Source organism: Drosophila hydei, unplaced genomic scaffold (assembly GCF_003285905.1).
Source record: "Drosophila hydei strain 15085-1641.00,03,60 unplaced genomic scaffold, DhydRS2 tig00008121-arrow-pilon, whole genome shotgun sequence".
NCBI lineage: Eukaryota > Metazoa > Arthropoda > Insecta > Diptera > Drosophilidae > Drosophila > Drosophila hydei.
The window spans coordinates 2,542,985-2,569,883 of record NW_022045832.1 but is presented as its reverse complement, the minus strand read 5'-3'; the positions used below and the strand labels follow the sequence as shown (position 1 = coordinate 2,569,883).

The 26,899-nt window shown below is 40.6% G+C and overlaps 6 protein-coding genes across 8 annotated transcripts; all 6 read left to right on the top strand.

The window, feature by feature from the left end:
• Positions 1 to 88: 88 nt before the first annotated feature.
• Positions 89 to 3,269, top strand: LOC111593269. Its single transcript, XM_023305940.2, has 3 exons — positions 89 to 649; positions 710 to 962; positions 1,027 to 3,269. The coding sequence occupies exons 1-3, from the start codon at positions 234 to 236 to the stop codon at positions 3,220 to 3,222; spliced, it is 2,865 nt and encodes a 954-aa protein (XP_023161708.1). The 5' UTR covers positions 89 to 233; the 3' UTR covers positions 3,223 to 3,269.
• Positions 3,270 to 3,666: 397 nt separating this feature from the next.
• Positions 3,667 to 6,556, top strand: LOC111593247. Of its 2 annotated transcripts, none has more exons than XM_023305904.2 (3): positions 3,667 to 4,131; positions 4,188 to 4,378; positions 4,472 to 4,550. In XM_023305904.2, exons 1-3 carry the CDS (start codon positions 3,710 to 3,712, stop codon positions 4,501 to 4,503), a joined length of 645 nt encoding a protein of 214 aa, XP_023161672.1. In that variant the 5' UTR covers positions 3,667 to 3,709; the 3' UTR covers positions 4,504 to 4,550. The 2 variants fall into 2 exon arrangements, with proteins under 2 accessions (XP_023161672.1, XP_023161671.2); XM_023305903.2 differs by having other exon boundaries at positions 3,677 to 4,131; positions 4,188 to 4,413; positions 4,472 to 6,556.
• A 368-nt stretch (positions 6,557 to 6,924) lies between these two features.
• On the top strand, positions 6,925 to 8,358 carry LOC111593248. Its single transcript, XM_023305906.2, has 3 exons — positions 6,925 to 7,393; positions 7,454 to 7,577; positions 7,631 to 8,358. The coding sequence occupies exons 1-3, from the start codon at positions 6,993 to 6,995 to the stop codon at positions 7,886 to 7,888; spliced, it is 783 nt and encodes a 260-aa protein (XP_023161674.2). The 5' UTR covers positions 6,925 to 6,992; the 3' UTR covers positions 7,889 to 8,358.
• Positions 8,359 to 9,509: 1,151 nt separating this feature from the next.
• LOC111593281 lies at positions 9,510 to 12,429 on the top strand. The gene is made up of 3 exons (XM_023305953.2): positions 9,510 to 9,997; positions 10,053 to 10,305; positions 10,361 to 12,429. Exons 1-3 carry the CDS (start codon positions 9,582 to 9,584, stop codon positions 12,317 to 12,319), a joined length of 2,628 nt encoding a protein of 875 aa, XP_023161721.2. The 5' UTR covers positions 9,510 to 9,581; the 3' UTR covers positions 12,320 to 12,429.
• Positions 12,430 to 12,516: 87 nt separating this feature from the next.
• Positions 12,517 to 15,500, top strand: LOC111593279. Its single transcript, XM_023305950.2, has 3 exons — positions 12,517 to 12,968; positions 13,030 to 13,282; positions 13,344 to 15,500. The coding sequence occupies exons 1-3, from the start codon at positions 12,541 to 12,543 to the stop codon at positions 15,429 to 15,431; spliced, it is 2,769 nt and encodes a 922-aa protein (XP_023161718.2). The 5' UTR covers positions 12,517 to 12,540; the 3' UTR covers positions 15,432 to 15,500.
• A 137-nt stretch (positions 15,501 to 15,637) lies between these two features.
• LOC111593280 lies at positions 15,638 to 19,096 on the top strand. 2 transcript variants are annotated; one of them, XM_023305952.2, is made up of 4 exons: positions 15,638 to 16,237; positions 16,307 to 16,535; positions 16,597 to 18,714; positions 18,785 to 19,096. In XM_023305952.2, exons 1-3 carry the CDS (start codon positions 15,816 to 15,818, stop codon positions 18,697 to 18,699), a joined length of 2,754 nt encoding a protein of 917 aa, XP_023161720.2. In that variant the 5' UTR covers positions 15,638 to 15,815; the 3' UTR covers positions 18,700 to 18,714; positions 18,785 to 19,096. The 2 variants fall into 2 exon arrangements, with proteins under 2 accessions (XP_023161720.2, XP_023161719.2); XM_023305951.2 differs by having other exon boundaries at positions 16,597 to 19,095.
• The last annotated feature ends 7,803 nt before the right edge of the window (positions 19,097 to 26,899 follow it).

The window sequence follows — 26,899 nt, the reverse complement described above, 5'->3', positions numbered from 1 at the left end:
GACTTCAAGTAGGTAACTTTTGGAGCTTCAGAAATCAGACTTTTATGATTTGTTAAGGAGTGCAATAGTATTGTATGTAGAAATTAATTTATGGAAAACTATAAAATTTGTAAAATTCTCTGTTGTTAAATACGTTTGAAGACAAATGCCATCAAAATTTTCAGTCTTTATTTAAGAGTGTCAGAAACAGATACCTAATTATCCTTACCAAATACAAGAAAACAAACTACAAAATGGAAAACAATAGCTTTGTTCTCGACATTGTCGTTACGCATTTGGAAAGTCCCGAAATCACAGATATGAAAACGGTTCAAGTCCAAGCGAGTTTTGGCAAAACAAAAGTGATTATATCACCAAGCCGCATAAATGTGAGCGAGTTCAAACCCGGTGCTGGAATAGATATCATAGAAACACCAAAAAAATTACGCAAGTCTCTTGAGGAATGTGGCCTTGCTTTAACGGTCTCATATAAAAATAAGGTCATCGGCGCCGGTCAACTGTCTTTGCCCCAAAAGAATATAGATTCGATAGAAAAAGGAATGCGAGACTTAATTTATATGGACTCCTGCAGTTTTGAAAGGGAAGGCCAAACTATTGGCAAAATTGACGTGCTCTTTCGCTTTATCAGTAAATGCGATGAATTGACTAAGTAAGCAAAGCTATGCCTAAAAAATTTTCGAAACTCTAATATGCGTAATATGTTTTACAGTGCAGTGGAGGGTGCATGTGTACGTAATGTGGATAAGTCCATAAATAAACAGGATATCATGTTCGTTTTGAGTGATGTCCAGCGATGTCCAAGTTTTTGCGATCCTTGTCAGGATGCTTTGGAGGCAGATGAGGGTGATGGAATACTGGATTTGGATTTACAACGCTATCGTCACTCAGCCGGCAGTAACCAAAGAGCAACGGAAACTTTCACACATAACTCAACAGGAAATAACGCCTGTAGTCAGCTTAAGGTGAGTGTAGGGGGAAATGCTGTGTCTCGATGATGAGTTCTTCTGAAATTCAATTTATTTGTAGATAATGGCAAAAGAATGTGAACAGATTGTCGATTCTATTACTTCACGCATGGGTCAACCCCAGGGCGTAAGGTCCCCTTGCCGGGCTCCAGACGAAACAGAGCAGGACGGCACTTGCCGTGTTCCAAATATAAATTTTCAGAATAATACATTTGGTACGTGCTTCTCGTTTATACCAGCACGTCAAGGGGATAGTCCGGACTTCTGCGATCCGTCGATGATACCAGCGCCTATTAGTGACTTAAATAAGCCAGATATAAACCCACCACGCTTTTGTCCCGTCTGTCTGGCCAACATGTCGTGGGTGCCCAAACTAGCTTGCTGTCCCAGGTGCGGTGCCAAGGCTATGCCGGTCATAGAGGAACGCCACAAGGAGAAGAAACTGAACCCAGATCAAATAATTATTGAGTTTTTGGGCAAGCCTTTGGGTTACAAGGATGATTATTGCGAAGATCCTTGTGAAAAGGCGCAAAGAGAGAAGGATTACGATGGAGGGTGCCGGTGCACGTGCAAGGGGGGAAAATTATGTGCCCACTGCCGAATACAGAAACTTTGTGCAGACATTTTCAAAGCTAGTAAAAATGAAATTGTATGCCCTAAGGTGACACCTAAGTCCTCCGAGGATTTTTGCGTATATAACTATGACACTAAAGATTGCAAGCCATATCTAGCGCGTGTGTTCTCCGAGCTGAAGGACTTATACGAGCTTAAAGACACTATTGGTACTGATAATTGTGAACAAAAAGGCGAGCCGAAGAGAAAGACAGTTCCAAAGAAATCATTAACCATACCGCAGGATAAAATGGTCAAACAAAAAATTAATACAATCGTACGCAAGAAACCAGTTGTGAGCGCCCTGCACAAGAATTGCGTGAAAACAGGAGGGGCAGTGGCACGTAATCGTGGTTGGGCTTGGGGCTTAAGGGAGGAAGCATGGAAATATGGGTGGCGTCCAGGATGTATTCGAAAACCAGTCAAGCGTCTGATGAACTTTTTTTTAAACAACTCTCGAAATAATGGTTTCAATATCTGCAAAAAGGCAGAAGAGGTCGACATGACTGAGCAACATCAGCCGACTCTACACGTATGCAAAAAAGATGGCGAGATAGTAGTTACACTGAAGCCTATCAGTACGGGAAATGTGCAGATGAAGCCGATTATATTCAGGGTAGTTAAGAGTGATCTAGCAGTCGCACTCAGGGCTATCAAGAAAAAGCTCAAAGAGAAGGGCTTCCGCAAATGTACGTGTCACAATACGGTGATGATGTGTGTCTGCCGAGATATCGTAGAAAAGAAGCATCTCGAACGCGCAGTAGAGAAAGAGAGCAAACGTCGTGGAATGGAAAGTTGTGTGAGTCAACTGGTGCTTACGGACACCAGTGAGAGTGACATGGAGTTCGATTTTAATGTGTCGCCGCCAGCGGCGTCAGCATCTCCATGTTTGAAGCATACTACTTTGAGCAATGGAACACAAACTGCCAAGAAAGATCTAATAGTACCCCCCAAGTATCCACCTAAGATAGGCACCTATTGGCGACCGTACGACTGTGCTGCGGGCGATCGCTACACCGGCACAGCGTTTGGTGCACCGGGTGAAATTGTATTTGAGGATGGATATTTCGGATATGGAGGCGGCGGTCCCCACGGTCCTTCTGCTTCTCCGGGTGGAAGAGCAAAAATTCAAGGCATATGGGGTGCCGGCCAAGGCGGGCCTATGTCTGGTGGTGGGCGCTCCGGGGGTGGCAGACGCGGGGGGCTAACAGGTACTCTTAACAACAAAGCGTTTCCTGGTTATAAAGATCAACGAACAGGTAAAAGCGGACCTATACCAGTGCGAATGCTAAAACGGTATTATGACAATCTTAAAAGTGCTGCTAAAGCTGAAAAAGACGCTATTAAGAATGCCGCTGAAAAGAGAAAAAAAGGCATTGACCTAATCAACTATTTAAGGAAGGACGGCGCTCTTCCCACACCCTGGGATCCGAATAACCCAAAGCCGAAGAAAACGCTTGAGGATAAATTAAGGGAGGAAGCAGAACACATTAAGCAAAAACAGGCAAAACGACGCCAACTTCTGCGCGAATGCATACCACCACTCGACACTATGCCGCGCTTGGGCAGGGGCTATGATCCCTGTCAATACTACAATTCATGTTGCAACCAGTGTTATAATCCAAGTTGCTACTGTACGTATTAACACTAATCACAATATATGTATTTGTTTTAAAATAAATTGTGTGCGGGAGGTTCTAAACTGTGTTAAGTGTGATTTTTTTTCCGATAGTAGATCAAATAATTTGATATAGGCCGTCAGGCAGAGAGAGAGACTAAAGTCAAGATACAATTCATTTTTTTTTAATTTTTAGCCAGTTGATTACCAAATGCTTTCTTTAAAAGAAGTAGAAGGAAGTTACGAAGCCTTGTGGAAACCAGTCGTAGTCTTTAAATTGCGCAGAAAAGCTCGCAAGATGGGATCGAGTACGTATTTTATGAAAATAACCGTTCTCCATGATTGGGTTTCAGGGAATGTGGGGAAAAATCATAATTTTTGTCACACGAACTATTCATTGTGTTTTACAAACAAAATTATTTTAAAAATTTACTTAATTTTTTAATATTTCCTGTTGTGGGACTTATTTGCGTCTTTTAAGAAATTAGCAAACCTTTATAGCATACAAGAGATAATGCCCTTGAGTAACTTTATCTTTGACATTGTTGTTTCAAAATTAGATGTGCCCAAGTTGGTTATTAATGATTGCAGTAAATTAAAAGTGCTGACTAAATTTTATAAGAAGGAAATATGCTTAACAAGTAGTCGCATCAATGTAAATCAGTTTAATGCCAGCTCAGGCACAGAATTCAGAGCGTTGCCAAGCCATTTAAGGGATGTCCTTAAGAATTGCGGAATGGCTATTTCCGTATACGTCAGGGATGCTCTTATAGGAAATGCTCAGATAAACTTTCCTAATGATTACACGAACAGAATTAAGGACGGTATGTCTGATCTCAACCACAAAGACACCGTGCACATTGTGAGAAAAAATCAGGTGGTGGGTTGTATAGAGATTATCTGCCGTCTTGTTATCAAATGCGATGATCACCTAGTGTAAGTGAATCTTTCGAGATTCAGGTCAAGTATTAATGATTAACATATCCTTAAAGGACGAAAGAAGGCATTAAAATGCAGGATATCATGTTTCTTGTCAGCAGCAGGCAGCACTGTCCCACTGACTGCGATCCTTGCCTGGATAAATTGGAATCAAATGAGCGCGATGAGTATCTGAATGTGGATTTACAACGCTATCAGAACATTAATACTACTGGACAAGAGCGCTCGAATGTTGCGATAAAACGTAATAATGTTGTTGACGCCTTCTTACCACTTAAGGTTCTAGCCTTTTACATTGGCTTTTGCAAAGGTCCTTAAGACATGTTTCTATTCACAGAAATTGGTAGACGACTACAAAAACATTATTAAGTCAATAAATCGAAGACGTCATTCGAGTGAGCCGTGCTCCACACAAGACTATTTACAAGAGCAATACTCACCCTCCTTGCCAGCAAAACGCTGTGCTTCAGACTTTGGCGCAGACAAACATGATGGTTTGCGTCATCCAAAGCCTTCAGCCATGATCGATTGTAATGAAAAATACCAACAGATAAAGCCCATACGTTTCTGTCCCATCTGTCTGAATAACATGTCATGGCTACCAAAATTCGCCTCATGTCCCAAGTGCGGAGTCACGCCCTTACCGGTAAAAGACGAGCCTCCCGACAAGAATCAACTGACTCCCGATCAAATATTGAATGATTACATGGGTAAGCCCTACGTAAACAACTTTGCTAAATCATTAGATCTCAGTGCAGTGGAAGGTGAAGAAAGCGCCAGTCAACTAAATCAATCCAGGTGTCGGTGCTCGTGGATGAATAAACTGTGTGCCCATTGTCGAATACGTAGGCAGTGCGAAGATATCTTCAAGCCCTCTGCAGTGCCCATTGTACAAACACAGTCTGATAGTCACATGAAATCTGAGGAGTCTCGCCCACATTTGACCAAAGTTTTTTCCGATCTACGCGATCTCTATAATGCAAGGCACGGCAAAGTTCGATTGATGCCCGATCATCAGTGCAAAGAAAAGAAACACAATATAAATTTCCATACACTACCTACTCAAGAAAAGCACCTGTCCGAGGGACATAACGAACGGAATAATCCAGACAATACTCCACAAGGCATTAATTCACAGTTCGCAAAAAATCAACGAAGGAGAACACACCAGTGCTGTGCGAATCTGCAACCGCTTGTGCCGCGTCATCATGGCTGGAATTGGACATGTACCCGAGAGGCTCGCAAATATGGTTGGAGACCAGGTGCAGTTCGCAAGCCCATAAAAAAGCTCATGAATTACTTTTTGTATCACCTGCCAAGTAAACATGCAGATCTTCTGCGCGAGCAGCAATCGAACGTCAAACGGGACGTGAAACTTCAGCCTCCTATTCTTCAGGTGTGTAGGAAAAGAGGCGAAACTTTCGTTACCCTGCGCGCAGTGAACAACAAAAGCCTAGAGCAGGGTTCTATTGTGTTTAAGATAGTTAAAAGCGATTTGGCTGTGTCGCTACACGACATCAAGAAGAAGCTTAAGGACGAAGGGTTTCGTAAGTGCACCTGCCACCAATCGTTGATGCTGTGCGTCTGTCGCAGCAACATGGAAAAAAGGGAACTTGAGGTCGCTCTACGAAAGGAGTGCAATCGTCGCGGCATGGAGAGTTGTGTGAACGATCTTGTGCTTACGGATACCAGTGACAGTGAAGATGAATTCAATATTAATGTATCGCCGCCGTCGAGCGTGCCACATCCTCCGGCCACGCTGAAACCACGGACCAGTGACCATGCAACCCAGCTGACTAAAATGAAAATAATTCCTCCTAGGCATCCAATCAAACAAAGTTTCTACTCTCGTGCTCAGGACTGTGCTACCGGTGGTCGATACACGGGCACAGTTTTCGGCAAGCCAGGAGAGACGGTGTTTGAGGACGGTTGCTTTGGATGCAGGGGTGGCGGTCCGCATGGTCCAGTGTGTAAGCGCAACGCTGGTGCGGCTTCTGGCATATACCAGAAACATATACCAATTCCCGCACCTGAAAGGCAACGTTATACCGCAGGAACTAGAGAATTGATTCCATTAAAATTAGCTAAGCGCTGTCAGAAAGTTACCGAATCAGCTGCAAAAGCAGCAACGAAACAGTTGGATATGCCGAGCTATTTGAAGAGTAACAAATTAGTTTCTAGAAAAAAAGCTATGTCAGGCCCTCAAGGGGCCGCTGCACAACGTAACCAATGCACTAAATTACGGATCCCCTTATTGCCTAACGAATATGCACCACGGCTAGGAAATCACTTTGAACCATACGCTACAAAATGCTATCAGCCATATGATTATCGAAACTGCAATCAATTCAACGAACAATACTGTTCCCCATGGGGTTATTATTTTTGCCAACCAATTAACTCTTGAGGAACATTATTTGTATAATGTAAAAATTTTTTTAAGAATATATGAAAATCGCAATGAAATATATCACAATTATTGTTTCCTCGGACGACTCTCCGTCCATCCGCCTGTCTCTCTGTCCGTATGAATGCAAATCATTTCGCTATTATTGAAGGTAGAGACTTGATAGTTTTAAAATTTAGACCTCATCTGATAAGGTGTTCCCGATTCGTTCCAAAGCTAACAGTTTTTATACCATGACTGAGTATTATGCACCCGACTCTTTCCTCTTTCCCCCTACTTTTCCGAGTCATAGTAGCTTTTGTACACAAAATATTAGTGTAGGAAATAAATGTTCAATTAAACTGCATACATTTACTTGATATTCACTTTTTAATACACATGTTAAATAAAGCAACATTTGATATTAAAATTGTTTATAAAACCACATAGCATTTCGACGAGTATCGACAAAATGAAAAAATTTACCTTTATACTTGATATTATTGTGACGCGGGTTGAGTCATTCAAAGTGAAAGATTTGAATTTGAAAAAATTGAAAGTACAGATAAGATTTAATGAGTTAAATTTAGTTGTTTCAAACAATTTTGAAGCACCCATTAGCATTGTGTTTCAGGCCAATGTCGATAAGCTTCGCCAAGCTTTGGTAGCTAACGGAATACCAATTGCAATTATTTACTGCGATCGCAGTCTTGGTAAATGTAAAATCACTTTACCCCCATCAGTGACTAATACAATAAAAGAACACATGGCTGATTTGAGCTTCTCGAGCTTGTGCGCGTTTAAAAAATATGGCCAGGAGGCAGGCACCATTGAGGTGCTCTGCCGTCTGCTACCGAAGTTTAGGAAGCCAAAGTAAGTAAATTAATGCCAGTATCTAGTTTTCGTCCAAAATAATCTATTCGCTCCTTTTAGGGAGGCTGAGCTGCAAATTATCATATCCCCTTTGAGCAAAGACTTGAAATGTTATGAACATTTTATCACTGATGTCTCCAATCCAAAGAAAAGTGATGTAGCTGAGCCATTCTCCAAGTTGAATGTAAGTCACAAGCTAAATTTCCTACCGCAGTTACTGATGCTTCTCTGAAATAGAAATTGATACGGGAGTATGAAAATCTTATGGACTCAAGTGTAAAAAAACCAGACCTGTTGAAGACACCCGGGTGCACAGATCACACGGATGACTGTGCGAATCCAACTCCTTTAGTATCTAATGATTTGAAACTGACACAGATCAATCCAAGACGTTGTTGTCCGATTTGCCTGAATAGCATGTCATTCCTGCCAACATTTGCTACATGTCCAAACTGTTTCATCAAATCCATGGCAATGAAGGGAAAACCTTGGTGAGCACCATGATGATCCCTTGTAATAAGGTGCCGGTGCACCTGACTCAAACAGAGTAAGACTTAATTCGCGGATATGTTCAGTGATATATCGCCTGTAGCTGACAATTTATAGTTGTTAGAGAAATCTAGTCCCTCTCCATCATGTTTTATCAGAACTATAATATGGAATCTGTATATAATGGGTATGAGTACAAAAAAGAAGACCCAACAAAAAATTAAAAAGCTTAGTGAAACCATAAGATACATCGCTTGCCAGCAGACTGACTGCAGAGCACAAGAATTCTTTTTATATGAAGCTTACAGAAAAGAAGAAAAAGAAAAGAATGTAAAGACGCAGGAACATTTTCCATGCTCAGCAACTACAAAAGGAATGGCAAAGCATAAATAGTTCTACGTGCGATAGACGACATTAAGAGTAAGACGAAGTCCATTGAGCTTAAAATTGTCAAAAGGGAGTGCACTAAAGCTCTATGAAAAAAAGAAAGAAAACCCTAAAGGAAAAAGATTTCGCAAGTGAAACTGCCTATGTATTGTAAGAGCTACATTGAGAAAGAGTAACTCAAAAACGCACTAAAAAAAGACTGCCGCAGCCGTGCCATATAAGCAAAGCAAGCTTGAGTGAAAGTTACTTGGCAACCTGGCACAGCCTCTCTTAGCAAACTCTAATGTTCACAGGTAACTGCGCAGCTAGCCCTGGGGAAAATATTTTTTACGATGGTGCTTTTAACACTAGAGGCAGTGGGTCACAAGGTGTGTTTACTTGCCCAGGTGGCAGTCGAAAACTAAGGTAGGATAGCTGAGGGTAAAAACAGCTGCAAATGATAATGAAACCTTTTAGGATAACGAAGGATGAAGTGTTTCTATAAAGCAGTAGAAGCTGCCCAAGGAAATGCAGCGGATGGAAATATATGATGCGTTATGCCTAAACCATGGAACCCAAATAATCCCGGCTAGGGAAATCGTCTACAGATAAGCCTGACCAATGTGCCCCACGTGATCCTTGAAACGCATACTTTCGGCACTATTTGCTTGGAGAATATTATGTTTTTAATTCAGAAGTTGCCATTCTCAAACTTAAAGACAAATGTAGAACGATTCTGTTAATACATTATATTTTACGATATTATAAAATATACGCTAAAAATGTGGCGAATCTTCCATCGAACTTTCAATGTTTTTTAGCTTAGCATTGGCTCTGATAGACGGGGGATTCTGTCATTACAAGTACTTTGTTGCCATAGAATTGTTGTGGAAGATTCAGTATAGAACTTAAGTAGCTCTCCTAGCTGGCGACTAAGCGCAGAGTGTGCAGATACTGGAGTATATGATGCGCGTTCAAAACATATTAGGCTGCAGAATATGTACTTTCTAAAAACTTTTAGACTACCATAAAAGATCAAGTAAAATAGTTATAGAAATGAAAGGGCAAGGCAAGGTTCAATTTTTCTTACTATCGGTGCAAGCACCGAATAAAATTATTTCAAATGCTGTTAAATTAGTTGTAGGACAATTTTTGTTCATCCAGGTGGCTTTTTTTATATACTACAGGAATTTTAATATCTTCTATTGCTTCAAATGTCATATGAAAACGTGCATGCAGGTCGAAATTTAGATATTAAAAATTTAAGATTAATTTGAAATTTTCGTTGGTATAATTTTTACTATAAAGTATACAAATATTAAGCTTAAGTATAATGGCGTGTCTTTTTGTATTCGATATTATAATAACTCAATTTGAGTCGCCATATGTACTAAGCGAGGAACTGGATAAAGTAATCGTAGAGGTCACTTTGGACAATAAAGTAATCAACATAACTTCGAGTCAGATTAATGTAAACGAATTCCAGCAAGGTTCAAGTACGGAGTTCATTCAAACCCCAGAGAAGCTGCAAGAGAGCCTGGAAAAATGTGGAATGGATGTTATTGTGAAACTTTCCAATAGCATTATTGGCATGGGCCACATGAGTTTTCCCAAACCTATTGTTGAGAACATAACCGGGGACATGACTGAACTTCTACATTTGGATTCCTGCCTCTTAGGGCGGCAAACACTAGTTGTTGGCAAAGTTGAGTTTCTTTGCCGGCTTGTATTAAAGAGCATTCAACAAATGTAAGTGAAGAGTAATCCCCATTCTGCTAAACCTAAAGGAAGTATTTTTTTGCAGACCGGAGCCAAGCATTTGCCAACTTCTTGTGGACACAAGTATAGACCCAAACGATATTTTGTTAGTTATCGGCGATTACCAGCGCAACCCCGACCCCGTTAAGCCTTGCATAGATAAATGGCAAGTAGACGTAGAGGATGAGTATCTAAAATTGGGCCTCGAACGCTATCGCACCGTTGAACCTAGTGCATTTAAGCATGATGAAATTTTTAAATATGATCCATTGGGCGACTCAATACGTAAGAATATAAACGTAAGTTCAGCAAGTCTTAAGTATTGTTGATTATTGACATGTTTCTATTTAATAGATAATGACACAACAGTATAGTGAAATTATTGATAGAATTTCTGGTGTTAAGAAACTACCCTGCCGCACGGCGGAGGCATTAAGAAGTCCTTGCGGCTCGCCGTGTATCAATCCTTTAGATGATGTAGCCTTAACAAACTCACCATCTAATCAGAATATGCAGTATGCTTTTAGCAGCAACAGATTTACGGGTGGAGGACTATTAACTCCCAACGACTCACAGATAAGTAAGGAAGTGCAGTTGTGTCCTGTCTGCCTCCATAATATGTCATGGCTACCGAAATATGCCAGTTGTCCCGGCTGCGGAATCAAGCAGATACCAATCGTTGAAGAGATTAAGCCAGAAAGAAAAATGACCGCGGATGAAATATTGAAAGAATATCTTGACGAGACCCCACCTGTCCTTGATGAGGCGCGTAAGCGGGTTCCCAATGAGAATCAATCTAAGTGCCGATGCACATGCAAATATGACAAACTCTGTGCCAACTGTCGATTGCGTAAACGATATCCGGACATTATGCCGCCGAAGTCAAAAGAGGTCGATGTCGCAATGGAAAGCGAAGAAGACGCTGATGAGGATCCCGAGATTTATTGCTTAACACAGACCAGACCTATGACTTTTCGCCCATTTCTATCACGCGTCTTATCTGAGCTGGTCCATCTATATGATATAGACTTAGGAAAGCAAAAATACCGACAAAATTGTGAGCCAACTGTGAAAGCAGCCGCGTCATTAGAGAACGACCAGACGAATGGAGCCAAGCCGGCTGCTTTAAAAAAAAAGCGCCCAAGCAAGGTCCTCATGAGCAGTCAAAAGCGAAGAAAGACCAAAAATCAAATACACAAATTTAGCGCGAAAACTAAAAGCCAAATACACAAATATTGCACCAAGATTAACAGACCAGTCGCACGCCATCATGGCTGGGCTTGGTCCTCTAGCAAAGAGGCACGCAAATACGGCTGGCGACCCGGCGCCATTCACAAGTCAATGAAGAAGGCGATGAATTTCTTTTTGAATGGCTCGCAAGGGCGCTCTAGCTATAAAACCTGCAATAGCCATGTGGAAGAGATATATGAGCCGCCCGTGCTAAACTTGGCCAAGAAGAATGGCGAAATCTTCATTACATTGCGGCCAATCAATAATATGAATGTACAAATGAACCCCATTATATTTAAGGTAGTTAAAAGCGAGCTTGCCGTCGCGCTCAGCGAGATCAAGAAGCAGCTCAAGGCTAAAGGCTTCTCCAAGTGCTGCTGTCACAAGACGGTGATGATGTGCGTCTGTCGCGATGCCGTGGAAAAGAAATATCTACAGAATGCAATAGAAGATGAATGCAGGCGGCGCAGTATGGAAAGTTGCGTTGATCATCTAGTGCTAACAGACAGCAGTGACAGCGAGTTCGAGTTCGATTTCGATGTGAATACGCCGGCGGGCATAGCTAAGCCTCCGACTTCACCTAAGCCCCTGACCGCCAATTTTAGTATGCAAACAGTCGTGGAACCTAAACCATACGAACCGCCTTTTCCGATCAAGTACTCCCCCTACATGCGCTTCTATAGCTGTGCTGCTGGGGATCGCTATACAAACACAGCGTTTGGTGACTTTAAAGAAATTGTGTTTGAGGACGGCGTCTTTGGATATAGGGGCGGTGGTCCGCATGGAGTGCATCCTGGTGTCTTGCCGAAAAACAAAGATATTTGGGGGCCAGCGCCTGGTGGACCAATGCGCGGTGGTGGGGGCATTCCAGGCGGAAAATCATTTCCTGGTCTTCAGAAAACACCAGTCAAAAGTGATCCAATTCCCGTCAGGATGACAAAGCGTTATATTCAAGCTCGCGAAAAACAAGCAGAATCCAAAAAGCTCGAGGTTAAGTTAATTCAAGGAAAGCCAGACATGATGCAACATATGATAAGTAAGGGTGCCATTCCTAAGCCTTGGAGACCCAGTGGAAAAGCGTAGTAGCTATGTAGATGTAGACAATTTATAATTTTTAATATTTATATTGGTAAACTTCTTTTTTTTTAATCAAGCCACCATTTGATTTACAAATTTTGACAATAAACTAATAAGAGACTAGTTTTATTGTTTCAATTGAGCGCACAGATCAGATTTAGCTGTTCGACGTTAAAATTATTTGTTTAAATAAATTTGGATGAGCAAATATAGAAGGAAAATCAGTCATGACCAATGCGACATGTACTTATTTGCTTGATGTCATTGTCACCCATTTAAAGACAACAACGATACACATTAAAAATCCCGAGAAGTTACGAGTGGATGTTCAGTTCAACAACCTGCCGCTGCAGATAACATCGAGTCGCATTAATGTGCATGACTTTAAGGGCGAATCAACGTTCGAGTTCCAGGGCAATGCTCAAGCTTTACAGGAAAATATAGAAACCAATGGAATGCCCGTGACAGTTAGGTACTATGGCAAAGTCATCGGTAAAGGTAATATCAAGTTTCCTTCAGTGTTTACTAGTCGCATAGACGAATACATGGATGATATCTTGTGTGAAAGTAGTTGCAACTTTGAGCTGCAAGGTACAGTCACCGGCGTGCTTGAGGTACTCTGTCGCCTATACTTAAAGTGTAATGAAATGTCAAGGTAAGTGTACCGATGACAGGCTCTTTAGTCAATGAATTTACTGAATCATATACAATTCCAGTCCGGAGAAGCTTGACTGTAACCAAAAAATGAAGCAAAGCATTCATCCGAGTGACATTATGTTTGTTTTGGGGGAAACTCAGCACTGTGCCACTTCCTGCGATTTTTGCCCAGACATACTGCAGCCAGATGACGACAATCTGCGTTCTGAATTAGATTCAACTCAGGTTCCCATACCCAATGCTGATCCCCTTCGACCGATGGAAACTCTTGCAGGGCGCCCAGTAGCCAGCGCCGCCACTTGTGGAATAAAGGTTACCTAGAATCTAACCCATTTTCGAAAGTCTGCATCTAAGGTTTCGCTTCTATTCATAGACTTTAGGAATGAGACCTGAGCGATTTGTTGAGTTAGTCGCAAGGGGCTCGGATCACAGTCACCCATTCAAATTATCTGCCCGCAAAACTAATGAAAGAATCAGCGATCAACTTAAGTTTCTGCCAAATAGTCGCAGTACGCCGAATATTATGTTCTCTTTTCTCGATCCAGCTAAACAGGTCATCAATGAGGACGTGTACGATCCACAGGTAATGCCAGGGCCAATCAGTGAGAAATATAATGCAGGTATAAAGGAAAAACGCTTCTGTCCTATCTGCCTAACCAATATGTCGTGGCTGCCCAAATTTGCCACCTGTGTCAACTGTGGTATTAAGCCAGTTATTGAGGAACAGCATAAGGAGAAGACACAAAATGCTGATGAAATTTTATATGATATTCTGGATAAGCCGGCAGAAAATATAGAAGAAGAAGTTGCCGTTGAGGGAAAAGATCAAAAACCTGGATGTCGTTGCACCTGCAGTAGCGGAAGAACCTGCGCCCACTGTCGAATACGTAAACTCTGCGCTGATATTTTTCATGATGATGAAGAGCCCAGTGCTATCCCCGACACAAAAACGAACACGATCGAGGACATTTGCATGGAAAATAAGAGCTCAGTGAAAAGCGGTGTACATCTTACGAAGGTATTCTCCGAGCTGCGCGATCTATACGACATCAATACAACTAAGTTGTCGGACAAGTTGAATGAGAAATGCGACTTGTTGGTAGCCAAACAAAAGGACAAAACCTCAGATCTGAAAGCCAAGCAAAAGTTAAAAAATAAGAGCGTGATCAAAGCTGAAAGAGCTATGTCTACAACTGCATTGCAAAAGCGATCGCTCTTCAAAGAAAGACACAAGCTCTGTGTTCAGCTGCCTAGCAACGTGCCGCCCAATCACGGATGGGCTTGGACCTCCAGCGATGAAACACGCAAGTACGGCTGGCAACCCGGCTTCGTTCGCAAGTCCATCAAAAAGATAATGAAGTTTTTCTTGCAATACCTACCCGAACGCAATGCCTTCAACAGGTGTATGAACGTGCCAAAGAAAGAAAATGAACAAACCACTCTGCACGTGAGCAAGAAGCGTGGCGAAATCTTCATCACACTGCGAGCTGCCAATAGCACGCAACCAGAGCTGAAACCGATTGTGTTTAAGATAGTCAAAAGTGATTTGGCCGCCGCTCTAAGCCCGATCAAGAAGAAGCTTAAGGCCAAAGGTTTTCCTAAGTGCACCTGCCACAAGCCGTTGATGATGTGCGTCTGTCGCAGCAATATAGAGAAAAGGGAACTTGAGGACGCTCTACGAAAGGAGTGCAAACGTCGCGGCATGGAGAGTTGTGTGAACGATCTGGTGCTGACAGACACCAGTGACAGCGAACTAGAGTTCGACATCAATGTGACAGCGCCGACGGGCGATGCGATACCGAAACCACAGACCGTTAATCAGGCAACCCAGCTTACCAAAGTTAATCTATGCATACCACCAAAATACCCCCTCAAGCAAAATCTCTTCCGGCGCGTCTATGACTGTGCTGCTAGTGGTCGATACACGGGCACAGCTTTCGGCGGACCAGCAGAGATAGTGCTTGAGGATGGTGTCTTTGGAAATATGAATGGCGGTCTGTATGCCGGCAATACTACGCCGTGGAGTACAAACAGTCACTCGGATATTTGTCGTGGCAACTCTAGAGTGCCTATGCGCAGTGGGCAACAGGCTGGAGGCAGATTTTTAAAAAGTATGTTTGCTCCCAACTTCAGAGGTCGCATTCTCGATGATGGACGTTTTATAGGCGAGAGAGGTGGGCAGATAACGCCTGATTCAAGGAAGAAAATGGATGACGCGAAAAGCGGCTCTAAATTAACTTCAGAGATGAAAGCCAAAAATGCGAATAAGGAAAATGAAAATGGGAAGAGAAAATTGAATTGGGACACGAGTCCTTTGAGGAAAAACGTAGCCTGTTCCAAGCGAAGAGCGCTGCTTTCCCAGGATAGAGGCGTGGACACACAGCAAAGACGATGCACTCTTAGGCAAGTTTGTGCGCCTTCCTACGAATTAGTAAACCGGAGAAACTACCTAATATACTAAGTGTCTAGGTGCCTATTTTAACAAAATCTAAACATAAATTATTAAACGAGTCAATGTAAAGTGAATGTAATAAAAACTCAAAATAAATCATTTTGAACTCATGTTTTACTTGGCAAAGAGATATCTCATCTATATTCACATTATAATAATATATTACATTTGTGTCAGCCATCAACATATCATTGGAAGCAACTCAGCTCAAATTCATAAATTCAGGTCAGTTTAACTCAAATCTTAGGATTGTTTAGGTACCACACTATTACACTGAAAATTAGCTGTGCATTCCAAATCAATATTTTTATTTAAATTGACTGTTAATACTTTTACCAGTTGAATGGTTTCGCACTCAGATACAAGAGAACGAAATAAAGAAGCGGCATTAAAATGTCTAACTGCACTTTTGTCTTTAACGTGATTGTGACTACCATTGAGATACATGAACCAGGAAGGTATGATCGCGATAAAATGAAAGTGGAGGTCAATTTTTGTAATACATTCATACCAATAAGTGGAAGTGGCATCTACGCTACCGAATTTATGCCTCAATTTGGCACTGAGATCAATATAGACCCAAATGCTCTACGGAAGACTCTCGAAGTATGCGGGCTCCCTATAACATTAACGTGTGACGGTGATATACTTGGCAGGGGATCTGTTCACTTTCAACGTGAAGAAATGGAGGCAATAAACAATGACATGCACGAGTTGGTCCTCACAGAGTTCTGTTCAGTTGAGCGCGACAGGGAAATTGTCGGCAGAGTGGAACTGCAGTGCCTTCTGCGACTGAAGTGTGTCGAAGCGAAAAAGTAAGTAAAGGAATTCGTTTAGAAATGATCAATCTCCATACATATTTTATCGTTTGTCACGCGATCCAGGGCGAAACCGTGTCAACTATTCAAGGACAAAGCTATCAAAGATGAGGATATCTTATTTATTATGAGCGAGGCCCAGACGTGCCGCGATCCTTGCAGCGCATTTGAGTTTGTGGAAGACTCGGAATATCTTCAATTTGGCACCCAACGTTTTGAAAATACTGAAAAACCTAAGGAAAGGCCCACATTTTTTCATGATCCAGTTGCCAATGCCATCAGTTATGAAGTGAAGGTAAATTCGAATTCATTGTGTCTTCGGCAGTTCGCTTTAAACAAAATATTCATGCATGCAGGCAATGGGTCAGGACTGTAACGATACTGTTGACGCAATTGTGGAATCCTTGGACCAGGACAAGGGGTCAAGGGCTCTCGAGGCAAGCAGAAATCGGGTTCCATATTTTACACGTATACCATCACTAGGGCCTGAAGATAACAATACGATACCATGCATTAAGAGGAAAAATGAGCATTTGATAGAAAAACGTTATTGTCCCATTTGCTTCACTAATATGACATGGCTTCCCATGTTGGCTGCCTGCACCACTTGCGGCTTAAAGCCAATGATACTACCTAAAAAACAATATAACCTACCATCCACACAGGCTATGTATCAAGTTAATCATCCAGTTCATAAGCCAGCTGAACAGAAGCAGGCGAAATGTAGGTGCACCTGCGCGGATGGACGAATCTGCCCCTTTTGCCGCGTGCGTAAAAAGTGCGCCAGCTTTTATAAAATTGAGAATCCGCCCAAAGAGTCTTCGGATGCCAAAGAGTCCGGGCAGTTTGATTGTGATCAACTGAAAACCGTAGATTCTCGCCCATTTCTGTCACGGGTATTCTCAGAGTTATGCGACTTATGTAATGTCCGAGACGTCATAAATTATCGCGAGTTCAAAAAGCAATGTCAAAAATCGGCTGGGAAACCGAATCAATTGAATGCTGGTGCTGATGCCAAGAAGGCCTCTGAAATAAAGGCGAAGAAACATGCAAACGTTCTCAACGAGCGTAAAAATTTGGGTTATCGAATAACTGACGCACCGAAGCGTAGAATACTTCCAGGACATAAGGAATGCTCAAAAAACTTGAGCTTTGTTCCGAAACATCACGGCTGGAATTGGAAAAACAGCGAGGAAGCACGCAAGTATGGCTGGCAGCCCGGACTCATTCGCAGGCCTATCAGAAAGCTTATGAAGTTCTTTTTACTCGGCTCACCAGAGCAAATAGCCGCCGATAAATTTAGGAAAGAAATGGAAATGGGAACGAAGGAGCATCCGCCTATTCTCAACTTGCGCAAGAAGAATGGCGAAATCTTCATCACATTGCAGGCTCTCAATAGCTCAACTATGGATATGAAGCCAATCATCTTCAAGCTGGTCAAAAGCGATCTTGGCGTAGCTCTTAGTCAGATCAAGAAAAAACTCAAGGAAAAGGGCTTCCGCAAATGCACGTGCCACAAGCCCATAATGTTGTGCGTCTGCCGGGATATCTTCGAGAAGAAGTGTCTCGAGGAAGTTCTGCAGAAGGAGTGCAGGCGTCGGCATATGGAAAATTGCGTCGATAAATTGGTGCTCTCCGACACCAGCGATAGTGAGATTGACTTCGATTTCGATGTGCCACCGCCAGCGGGCTCGGCGCAGGCATACGTGAAGCCCAAAACGCATACCCATGAAACACAGACTGCTAAAGCTGATAAAAAATTAGTACCAAAATATCCACTATTTAACGAGCCGTACTGGCGAGCCTATAACTGTGCCGCGGGCGATCGGTACACCGGCACCGCATTCGGCTTACCTGGTGAGAATATATTTGAGGATGGAGTTTTTGGACATGCTGGAGGTGGACCACATGGGCCGACAGCGTCTGCCGGAGGAAAACCGAAGTCAAAAGGCATATGGGGTTCCGCTCGAGGAGGGCCAATGCTTGGCGGTACTCGTTCTGGCGGTGCTCGTTCTGGCGGTGGGCGTATTGGTGCTGACGGAAAATTAGCTACCGACAATAAATCGAATCTAAAAGCCAAAGGCCCAAAAATCCCTGTTCACCAGCGTCAAAGATTCATTGATGATGCTAAAAAACGTAAGCAAGCTGAAAAAGCGGCAGCTCAAAAGGAGATTGCACGAAAGAAGAGAGGTGTCAATCTAATGGAGTATTTGATGCATGAAGGTATCATTGCCGAACCCTGGGACCCGAATCATCCCAACTCAAAGCACAAGAAACACGGCCCAGTCGTGGGACCTGATGGACTTACCAGTGCGCAACGCAGAAGAAAACTTTATGAGATGATGATCGTGCCGCCGCTCGACACTATGCCACGGTTGGGCAGAGCATATGATCCCTGTCAATGCAATAATTTCTGTTACAACCAATGCTGTAATCCATATTGCTACTGTTCTTATTAGGAGCAAACAGAAAAGGTAGCTATTGCCATCACCCACAAAATCCATTTGCAGCTTATTTGTATTAAGCGCCAATTTACCAAAGCAGTTTAAACCTCATTTGACGCAGCCGTAACTTTGCTGCATGGGGACGCCCCACAGGCACTGCATATGGTGCATCAGCTGAAAATGTATTTAAAGATGGGCAGAATTCACGGATCTTGAATATGTTGCAATTGTTGTCAAAAACGAAAATCAGCTCTAGGCAAATGCTGCAGAGACTATGGTATTCGGTAATTAGGGATCCAATGCCCAAGCCCGGAAATTTCAATTCGGAAAAAAAGATACACGATGTTTGGCAAATCGAAATTGTTACCAGTTTTTTTTATATACATATAACAGATCATACATTTTTATACATTTAATAATAATAAAAGTTCAAAGACTTCTTAATGCTTACAAATTGCAATTGTCTTCTGCATGAGTTATGCTGATTGGGTTTAGTTCTTGAAGGCTATTTCATATTAATTGAAAATATATATAAGGCTTCTATGATTGCTTATCGTATTAGTTGTGTGCATAGCAAATATTGAAAATGTAATGCAATATTCAATTTTGTTTAATTATGTTTTAGATCACGGACAAGCTAAATGCTCTTCAGCCCAGGAAACCAGACACATGTGCAGCTCAATTGAATTAGTTTAGCCTAAGCAGCTTAGGGTGCACTCTTGATTTGCATGCAGTCACTGAGTTTTGCTACTCATAATGAGTACACTGAAGCAAGAATCAATCAATTATAAGTAGCTACTTACTCTGTTTCTGTTACTAGCCATTCAATATGTGGCTCTCACAAGGTCTTCAATTTCAATGGGAAACTTGAATTGGCTTGGCTGAAGCGCTTTAAGGCAAACTTCAAGAATTTCATGGATGCATTGAAGCGGTGAGTCGAGTTGCGTAAATTGGACTTAGCAATCAAGCCCGCCTAATGACCCTCGACTTAATACAGAAAAAGGAAAAATGTTAACAACAAAACAGTTCTCTAATCGCAAGTATGCTAATGCGAGATACCCTTAATCACTTGTCTCGGCATTTTCAAGCCTTTTAGCTACCTTTCATAAAAGCATACACACGCATCTAACTTGCCGCAGGTGCTGTAATTTAGAATAAACTTTAGTTGCCTAGACTATGAAAAACCTTTCAAAAACATTAATTGATTAAGTTCATACTGATGGGAAAAGCAATTCATTATTTTAAATAAACTTTAAGCTCTGATATGCTCTGACTTTGTATTATATATATATCATTCCAGACGCATGAACTAACAGATGAAAGGCTAAGCAGACATTCCCTGAGACTAAAAAAAACACATAAAGTCCTATTCCTGATATACACTTGCACAACAACAATATACCCCTTTAGTCGTTTGCAATGCTTTTAGGGCATAGACAAGTGGGACCCAAAAAGGCATCAAATTTGTGCAAATACCAAATTTTAATTAAACACATTACGGCAATTAAGCAAAAATTCGCAACAAGACAAAGTGCATAAAAGCTGAAGCTTATATATACAGCAAACACCTGCTGGCAGAAATGTTCAACAAGCTGAATTATTCAAATGGCCAGCTTAGGGGTTCGCAAACCCACGCACACTATGTACCGCCTTTCCTTTGAGACATTTGTGTGCAGAAGATGTTTATAAATCATTTCGATAAGCAAACATGAGAGTGGCGATTAAAGCATTAATCACACTATTCTATGACAATATTATTTTTCCAATATGCGCGTCTTCTCTGCTTGGTTTCAAATGCAAATTGGCATAATGTTCGTATAAATGTTGAATATTTCATAGCAATCCTCGCACCTTGTGTTTTGTAAAATATTTATGCTTTGGGCATAATAAACATAAAATTTAAATATAAAATGATTTCACACACAATATCATTATGCAAACATGAATAAAGAGTTCTGGTCTGCTACTAGGCTTACTGGCTTAATGTTCCTCAACGGCAAATGTGTGACATTGTGAGTCGCGACCAACATAAAACAAAAGGTCAAAATTAAAGGGTCAGTATTTGGGCAAAGTTTATTAAACCTTCATGCAAAATACTTGTTCGTTTGTTCGCTACAACACAAGAGGGCAAAGGCGAACAGATTTCAATGCACAGACTAAATTCGAAATCACGAAATGCACATACTCTAAAAAAACCCCGAATTTGACGTTTGATAAGGAATCTGGAAATAAAAATATTTTAGTACTTACATTTACTTTTTTTAAATTTGTGAAACAAATTTATCCAGCTTCTACTGTCTTAATAACAAAAGCTTAATGCTAAAGATATATTGGAATTTAAAAGTCGATCCAAGGTCCAACACACACCAGTTGCTTCCATTCACACTATAGTGTAAATTCGCTCGTCATGCCACTCTCGACTCCATTTTATGCCAGTCATGCCAGTGTCCATTCGGTCTGGCAGTTAACATCCGTTTCCGTCGGCAGGCACAAAGCTTTTATCAGATTTTCATGTAAAATGCGGCAACGCGAACACCAAAAACGTGAAATACACTCGCGAGTGAAAATACCGTCCAACGTGGATATCGGCACGCCGAGGCGCGCTAAGAAGAAAAGAAAATGTTATAAAATGAAGTCAAGTCGTTTAGGCGCTGACCAAGACACTTTATCATCATTTGTCAATTAGTTGCGTGAGTGCCAAATACGGGCGAAGCGTGTGCAGTGTGTGGCCTGGGGCCAGATCCATTAGGCAGAGTTATTGTTTCATAATTCATTATAATTATGACAGTAGTTGTGTAAGTGCCCCAAGGCCCAGTCGTTGCCCCATCGTTTTGAAGTTCTGCCCTCCCAATTGCCTCACCTTAATCTGTCCAACTCATTTGCAAAAGTTTTCTTGCTCTTGCGCTGCTGGCACTTTTTGCAATTTGAAGACAGCTGTGCGTGTCGCCGTTACCATTTGCCAGCTGTCGGCTAGCCGGTTGCCATTTTGGCCAGTTGGCAGGACGCAGATTTCTGTCCCAGCTTTGTCAGCTCGCTGAACTAAATGCAATACGATACGAAATAGCTGCAACAGCGCAATGGGAAAGAACTCGTTGCTAGCTATGCGACACCTGCTGGGCCCACTGACAGCGCCCAGGCAGCACTGCATCAGTTTTCGATTTCTATTTTTTTATTTTTATTTTTTTTTGTCACAAGAGAAAGATTGGAAATGGCAAATGCTATTTGACCAAAAATTCGTACGTTTGCGGTTCCGAAAATTCCCAATTTTAATTGAAAATTCGATTGGCGCATTTTAATAGCCAAGGCAGGCAAGCGGCTAGGGGCATACGGCAACAGTCGCATGTTGGCATGCAACTCGAATGCAAACGTTGGACTAATTAATGCATAAATGCTCGAGGCGACGCTGTGCCACTCACCAACGTTGCGTATGAGCAACCAACAGAGTCAGCTATGATTACGCAGCGTAACCAGACCATTTCAGTATGTGAATGGTGACTCCGTGTGTGTGTATTTTGTAACAATTATGTCCAGCAAAAATACAAAACCCACATTTTGTATGATTTCGTTAAAAGCAAATTGCAAAACGAGAAAATAAAAGCATTTGCAAATAATTAAAGTTTACACTAAAGAGATCGATGTGGGGATACTCATTTTATTTTAAATTGAATAGAAGCAAAGAAGCCAATATAGCTTGCAAATATTCTAGAATATCATTTAGCTGATCATGTAAACAAAACGAATTACTTGAAGAATTTCAAAGCGAGGAATTTTATCATTTTTTCCGGGCATAATAGGAAACTTCTATAAGAGTGTAATGAAAAGACAACGAATGTTCGAACATGAAAAAAAATAATAATAAAAAACTTTCACTGAAAAGCCAAACTACCAAATTGCTTCGCCTTCAAAGCTATGGAACATATTTCTCATCCTTTGACTGACTTCGAGCTGCTCTTTTGAGCTACGTTGTCTTTAGGTTGACTTTTGTTTCTTATTAGATATTACACTTTAAATATTACTATTGTTTGTTGCATATCTTATGAACTAAGCTCTTGTTTTTAATATAATTCTGGAAACTTAATGTTAAAGTAGCTTAAAAATATATTATTAATCTGCAAAGCTCTTAATAATTCTCGGAGACTAATAGGCAAAAATATCTGTTCAGACGTGGGAACCGCTTCGCCTGCTTCAAATCTAGATTACGTAAATTATTTTCTGCATATTTTATGATATTTTTAGGATGTTTAATACTTCAGCACATTAAGCTGTTTCACATAGTCCGCATGGCCTTTTGTTCAGTTTGGCTATAGGGTATACAGCATGAGCGAAAAGTCGAAAGAAAAAAGTTCTAGACTAAAGCTTTAAAGTGGTTTGCTTTAGCAATTCGAGCGCTAAGTTTTTGCGTGACTTTGTTGGCGAAGCATTTTTTCTACTCGCTGGTAATTAAAAAAGGTAGTTAATAGCAGAAATATCGCGTTTATTTGCTCGCTTTATTTCTTAAACATTCACAACGCAAAACTTTAACATCTCATTTTGACCGCAAGGCAGTTGCAGTGAGTCCACATTTAATGAACAGAGCTGAAAGGTTACCCAGGAGCTGTCATATAGTGTCGCCAGTGTGTTTACGGGAAAAGGAGAAGGCCCTCGGCGCTACGCACTGGCGTAAAAAGTGCTCGAAATAAAACTTTTTAATTATGCGTTTTTGAATGCAAAGGCATTCCCACTGAGGCCGGTGGGCGTGCCCGGTAGCCATCCATACATACCGGCTGCAGGCGAGGTCGTTTGACACTGCTCTCCGCAAAGTATGCAATAAAATATGCATGCAAGCATACGCCCGAATCGCCAAACTGGAGCATGTTTATTATATTTGCATAAAATAGAATAAACCCGAAACACTTGAATTTCATTTTCACATTCTATAAAATCGTAACAGGAACAGCAGCAGCAATGCCATTTCGTCGGAATTATACAAAACAGTTCCATTTGCTGCCTGTATTTTCGGCTAGCAATATAAATATTTTTAGCAACATAAATGCAATGTCAAACAACAGAGAAAACGAGCTTAAATGGCCAAACAAAAAGCTCTTTGACCCAAAAACGGAATTTTAAAATATACATAACATATTTTCATATTTTTTTATAGTAAATTTTAGTCATTTGTGTTATTTTTGATTGTAGAATACCATTTGAATTGTATGCCATTGCTAAAATTCAAAGCCCGAAAACTGATACAAATATTTATTTATTTATTATTATCAAAAGTAAGAAATGGCTGGATAAATTCAATTAATTACGAATACACTTAGTTTCCAATTTGCCGGCTGGCTTCCAGCCGGGACCAACTCTTTTTGGCTTGCCACGAATGGGCAACAAAATAGTATCCACAGTGGTGCGCGCAACTGGTTCACACAAACACGCACACACACACACACATACGCACACACAGAGTCACTCAAAGAGCGAGAGATTTCTGCATGGCTGAACACCGCATGAAATTCAATTAAACAAATTTATTCACTGTATCTCGTACAATATTAACCACAGCATTCGCTATGCATAATGAAAGTGTCTTTCGGTCGGCAGGTTAAGTCTTTAATATGTAGACCATGGAAGCTAATAAATGCTTTTAAATCAGCATTTTCATTGCGTCTGGTCAGGGCTGAATCTACTACCAACAAACATGCCACACACTACGAGTCATTGACTGAATATGTTTGATGTCTCAGAACCTCCTGCCATTGCCTGTGGCCTGTCTGTCCGTCGATGTCTTGACAAATGTTTTCGCTTGCTTAAAAAAAATATTTACACAGCAGCAACAGCAGCCGCAACAGCAAAACTAACAGCAGCAACTGTCTAGCAATATATTTGCAATCTGACCATCATATCTGACCTCGTTGGCAAGTGCAACGCATTAAAAACAAACTGGGCATAAACGTTTGCATACACTTCGAGTCAATACACAGAGTTAACTTTCGAAATTTGCACACAAATTATTGCAGGCAAATGAAATGCAGTCACCAAAAGTTATTGGCAATACATGAATATTAAATGATTAATTAAGTTGATCAAAGAGTTAAATCGTTGCGAAAAAATATTGAGAATTATATACAAGGGAATACAATGAAATAAAATAGTATAAGAATAAGTAATTAAATCAAAAATTAGTTCGTAAATCTTTGAGCTTATTTAATGAGCAAAACTCTTTTATGTATACTAAGTCTCTATACTCGAAGGCGCGAGTTTATGTAGTTCACTTAGACATAATTCCTCTCCTTCCCGATTAACGTAAGTCAAGGAGATAACAGGTAATGAGTTCTCAAAACAACTATTGTTGCATTTAGACATATAGAAGGCAACTTAAGTTGATGTCAATATTGAATTTGAATTTAAATTACTTCGTCTTTGGCTGCACCATTCGAACTAAAGCAAACAAACAAATAAAATTAGCAAACAGAATTATGAACTTTAGTAAAATGAGACTAAAACTTTAGAAATAATATTTTGAAGTGCAAAAATATTAATTACCATCTTGAAGTCTTTGTTTTTGGCAAACAAAAGTTAAATTTAATTATTAGGTATACTTGAGTACTTCAAGCAAAAACTTATTAAGAATATTAGTTATACCCCTTTAAAATGTTTAAAAGGGTATTATGATCTCCGACCAAAAGCTCTGGCCGTCTGTCTCCATCAATGGGTCTATCTCTATGGAAACTAAATGATATATCCTTGCCATATGCCGCACGGTGATGAAGTATGCATTAAGTATTCGATAGCTCAAATCGATTATAATTTGTCACAAAATTTGGGACATCTGCTATTTGCATATTTTCCCTTATTATGTGTAATTGAACAGCATGACGTTAAGGGTATCTCGGAGTTGATCATTCCCGACTTTATCACGCTCACTTGATTTATTTGAACTTTGCTCCTTACTTGGTCAAAGCTAAGATTACAGTACAAAGGCCGCTGAAATAGCCAAAGGGCTATTCATTTCATGCCTCATTGAAACGCCTACGAAATCAACTTAATGAATTTATCATAAATGTTAATTAAACTAAAATTAAATGAAGTGTAAGCATGCAAAAATGTTTTTTTTTTTGTTTTTAAATTTATTACATAAGATATTCTTCAAATTTGAATTTATCGAATGGAATGCAGCGATAGCCAAAAATAATTCGTACGCCAAAAATCGCGTCCTCTTGCCAACAATACACAGACTACTGCAAAATTGGCGTAAACTCAGGACTCTTTGTTTGCATTTGCGGTTGTCATCGCCGCCGTCGTCGTTGTTGAAAAGGCTTCAGCAGAGTTTTATGAAGTTGAAAGCCACAAAATGAGTTTTTCTTTTGGATTTGCATAGATTAAACTGCAATGGAGTTCGCGTTTTTGGTTAAAAAGAAAGTATGTCATAATGATGTGGTCATTGTTGTTTGTGCTTTTCCTTGTTGTTACTTTTTGCTTGGGTCGCGCAAGTTTTTAATGCTTGTTAAGCTGTGTGGCTTGTATTCTATTTTTACCAAATCTGTTGAAGATATATATATATATATATATATATATATATATATATATATATATATATATATATACTATTTTTAAGTACTGTGTACTTTGAATTTGTATTTGTCTTGGCTCTGGTCAAGACTTGACACAACTTTGGCTAAGACCATTTTCAATTTTTGGCCAGACTGTCAACGCCTGCGATTTGGTCGATAAATTGTTAGCGATTTGCTGTGGCTGCCTTACTTTTCTACTCTCTACAGCTCAACGCAGCTTCCCGCGCTGTGATTTCTCGTGATTTTTTGGCACAAACTTTGCGCCGCACAAAAACTCATTTAAAGTTTTAAAGTGTTGTTTTTTTTTTCGTGTTGTTGTTGGTTGATAGATGCCTAACTGACTGGCAGCTACACCCTTGCGACCACACTTAGCTCTAGAACTTTTGTTGCAGCGAGTTTGCACTGTGTGGATGTGTCAGCCATGGGGATTAGGGCAACACGTGACTGACTTCACTTCTTTTATTTTGCATTACCCTATAGCTAAGGTTCACATACAGCGCTCATAGGGAACGTGAAGTCTAGTAAAGTCTATACAGCTAAATTTCTGTTTATTCTTATTATAGTAATAAGAAAAGTGACTCAAAAATGAGAGCATTTTTATAGATGTTATAAAAAATATTACTAATAAGTAAAGTCTATATAGCTACATTGCTCTTTTTCTAAAT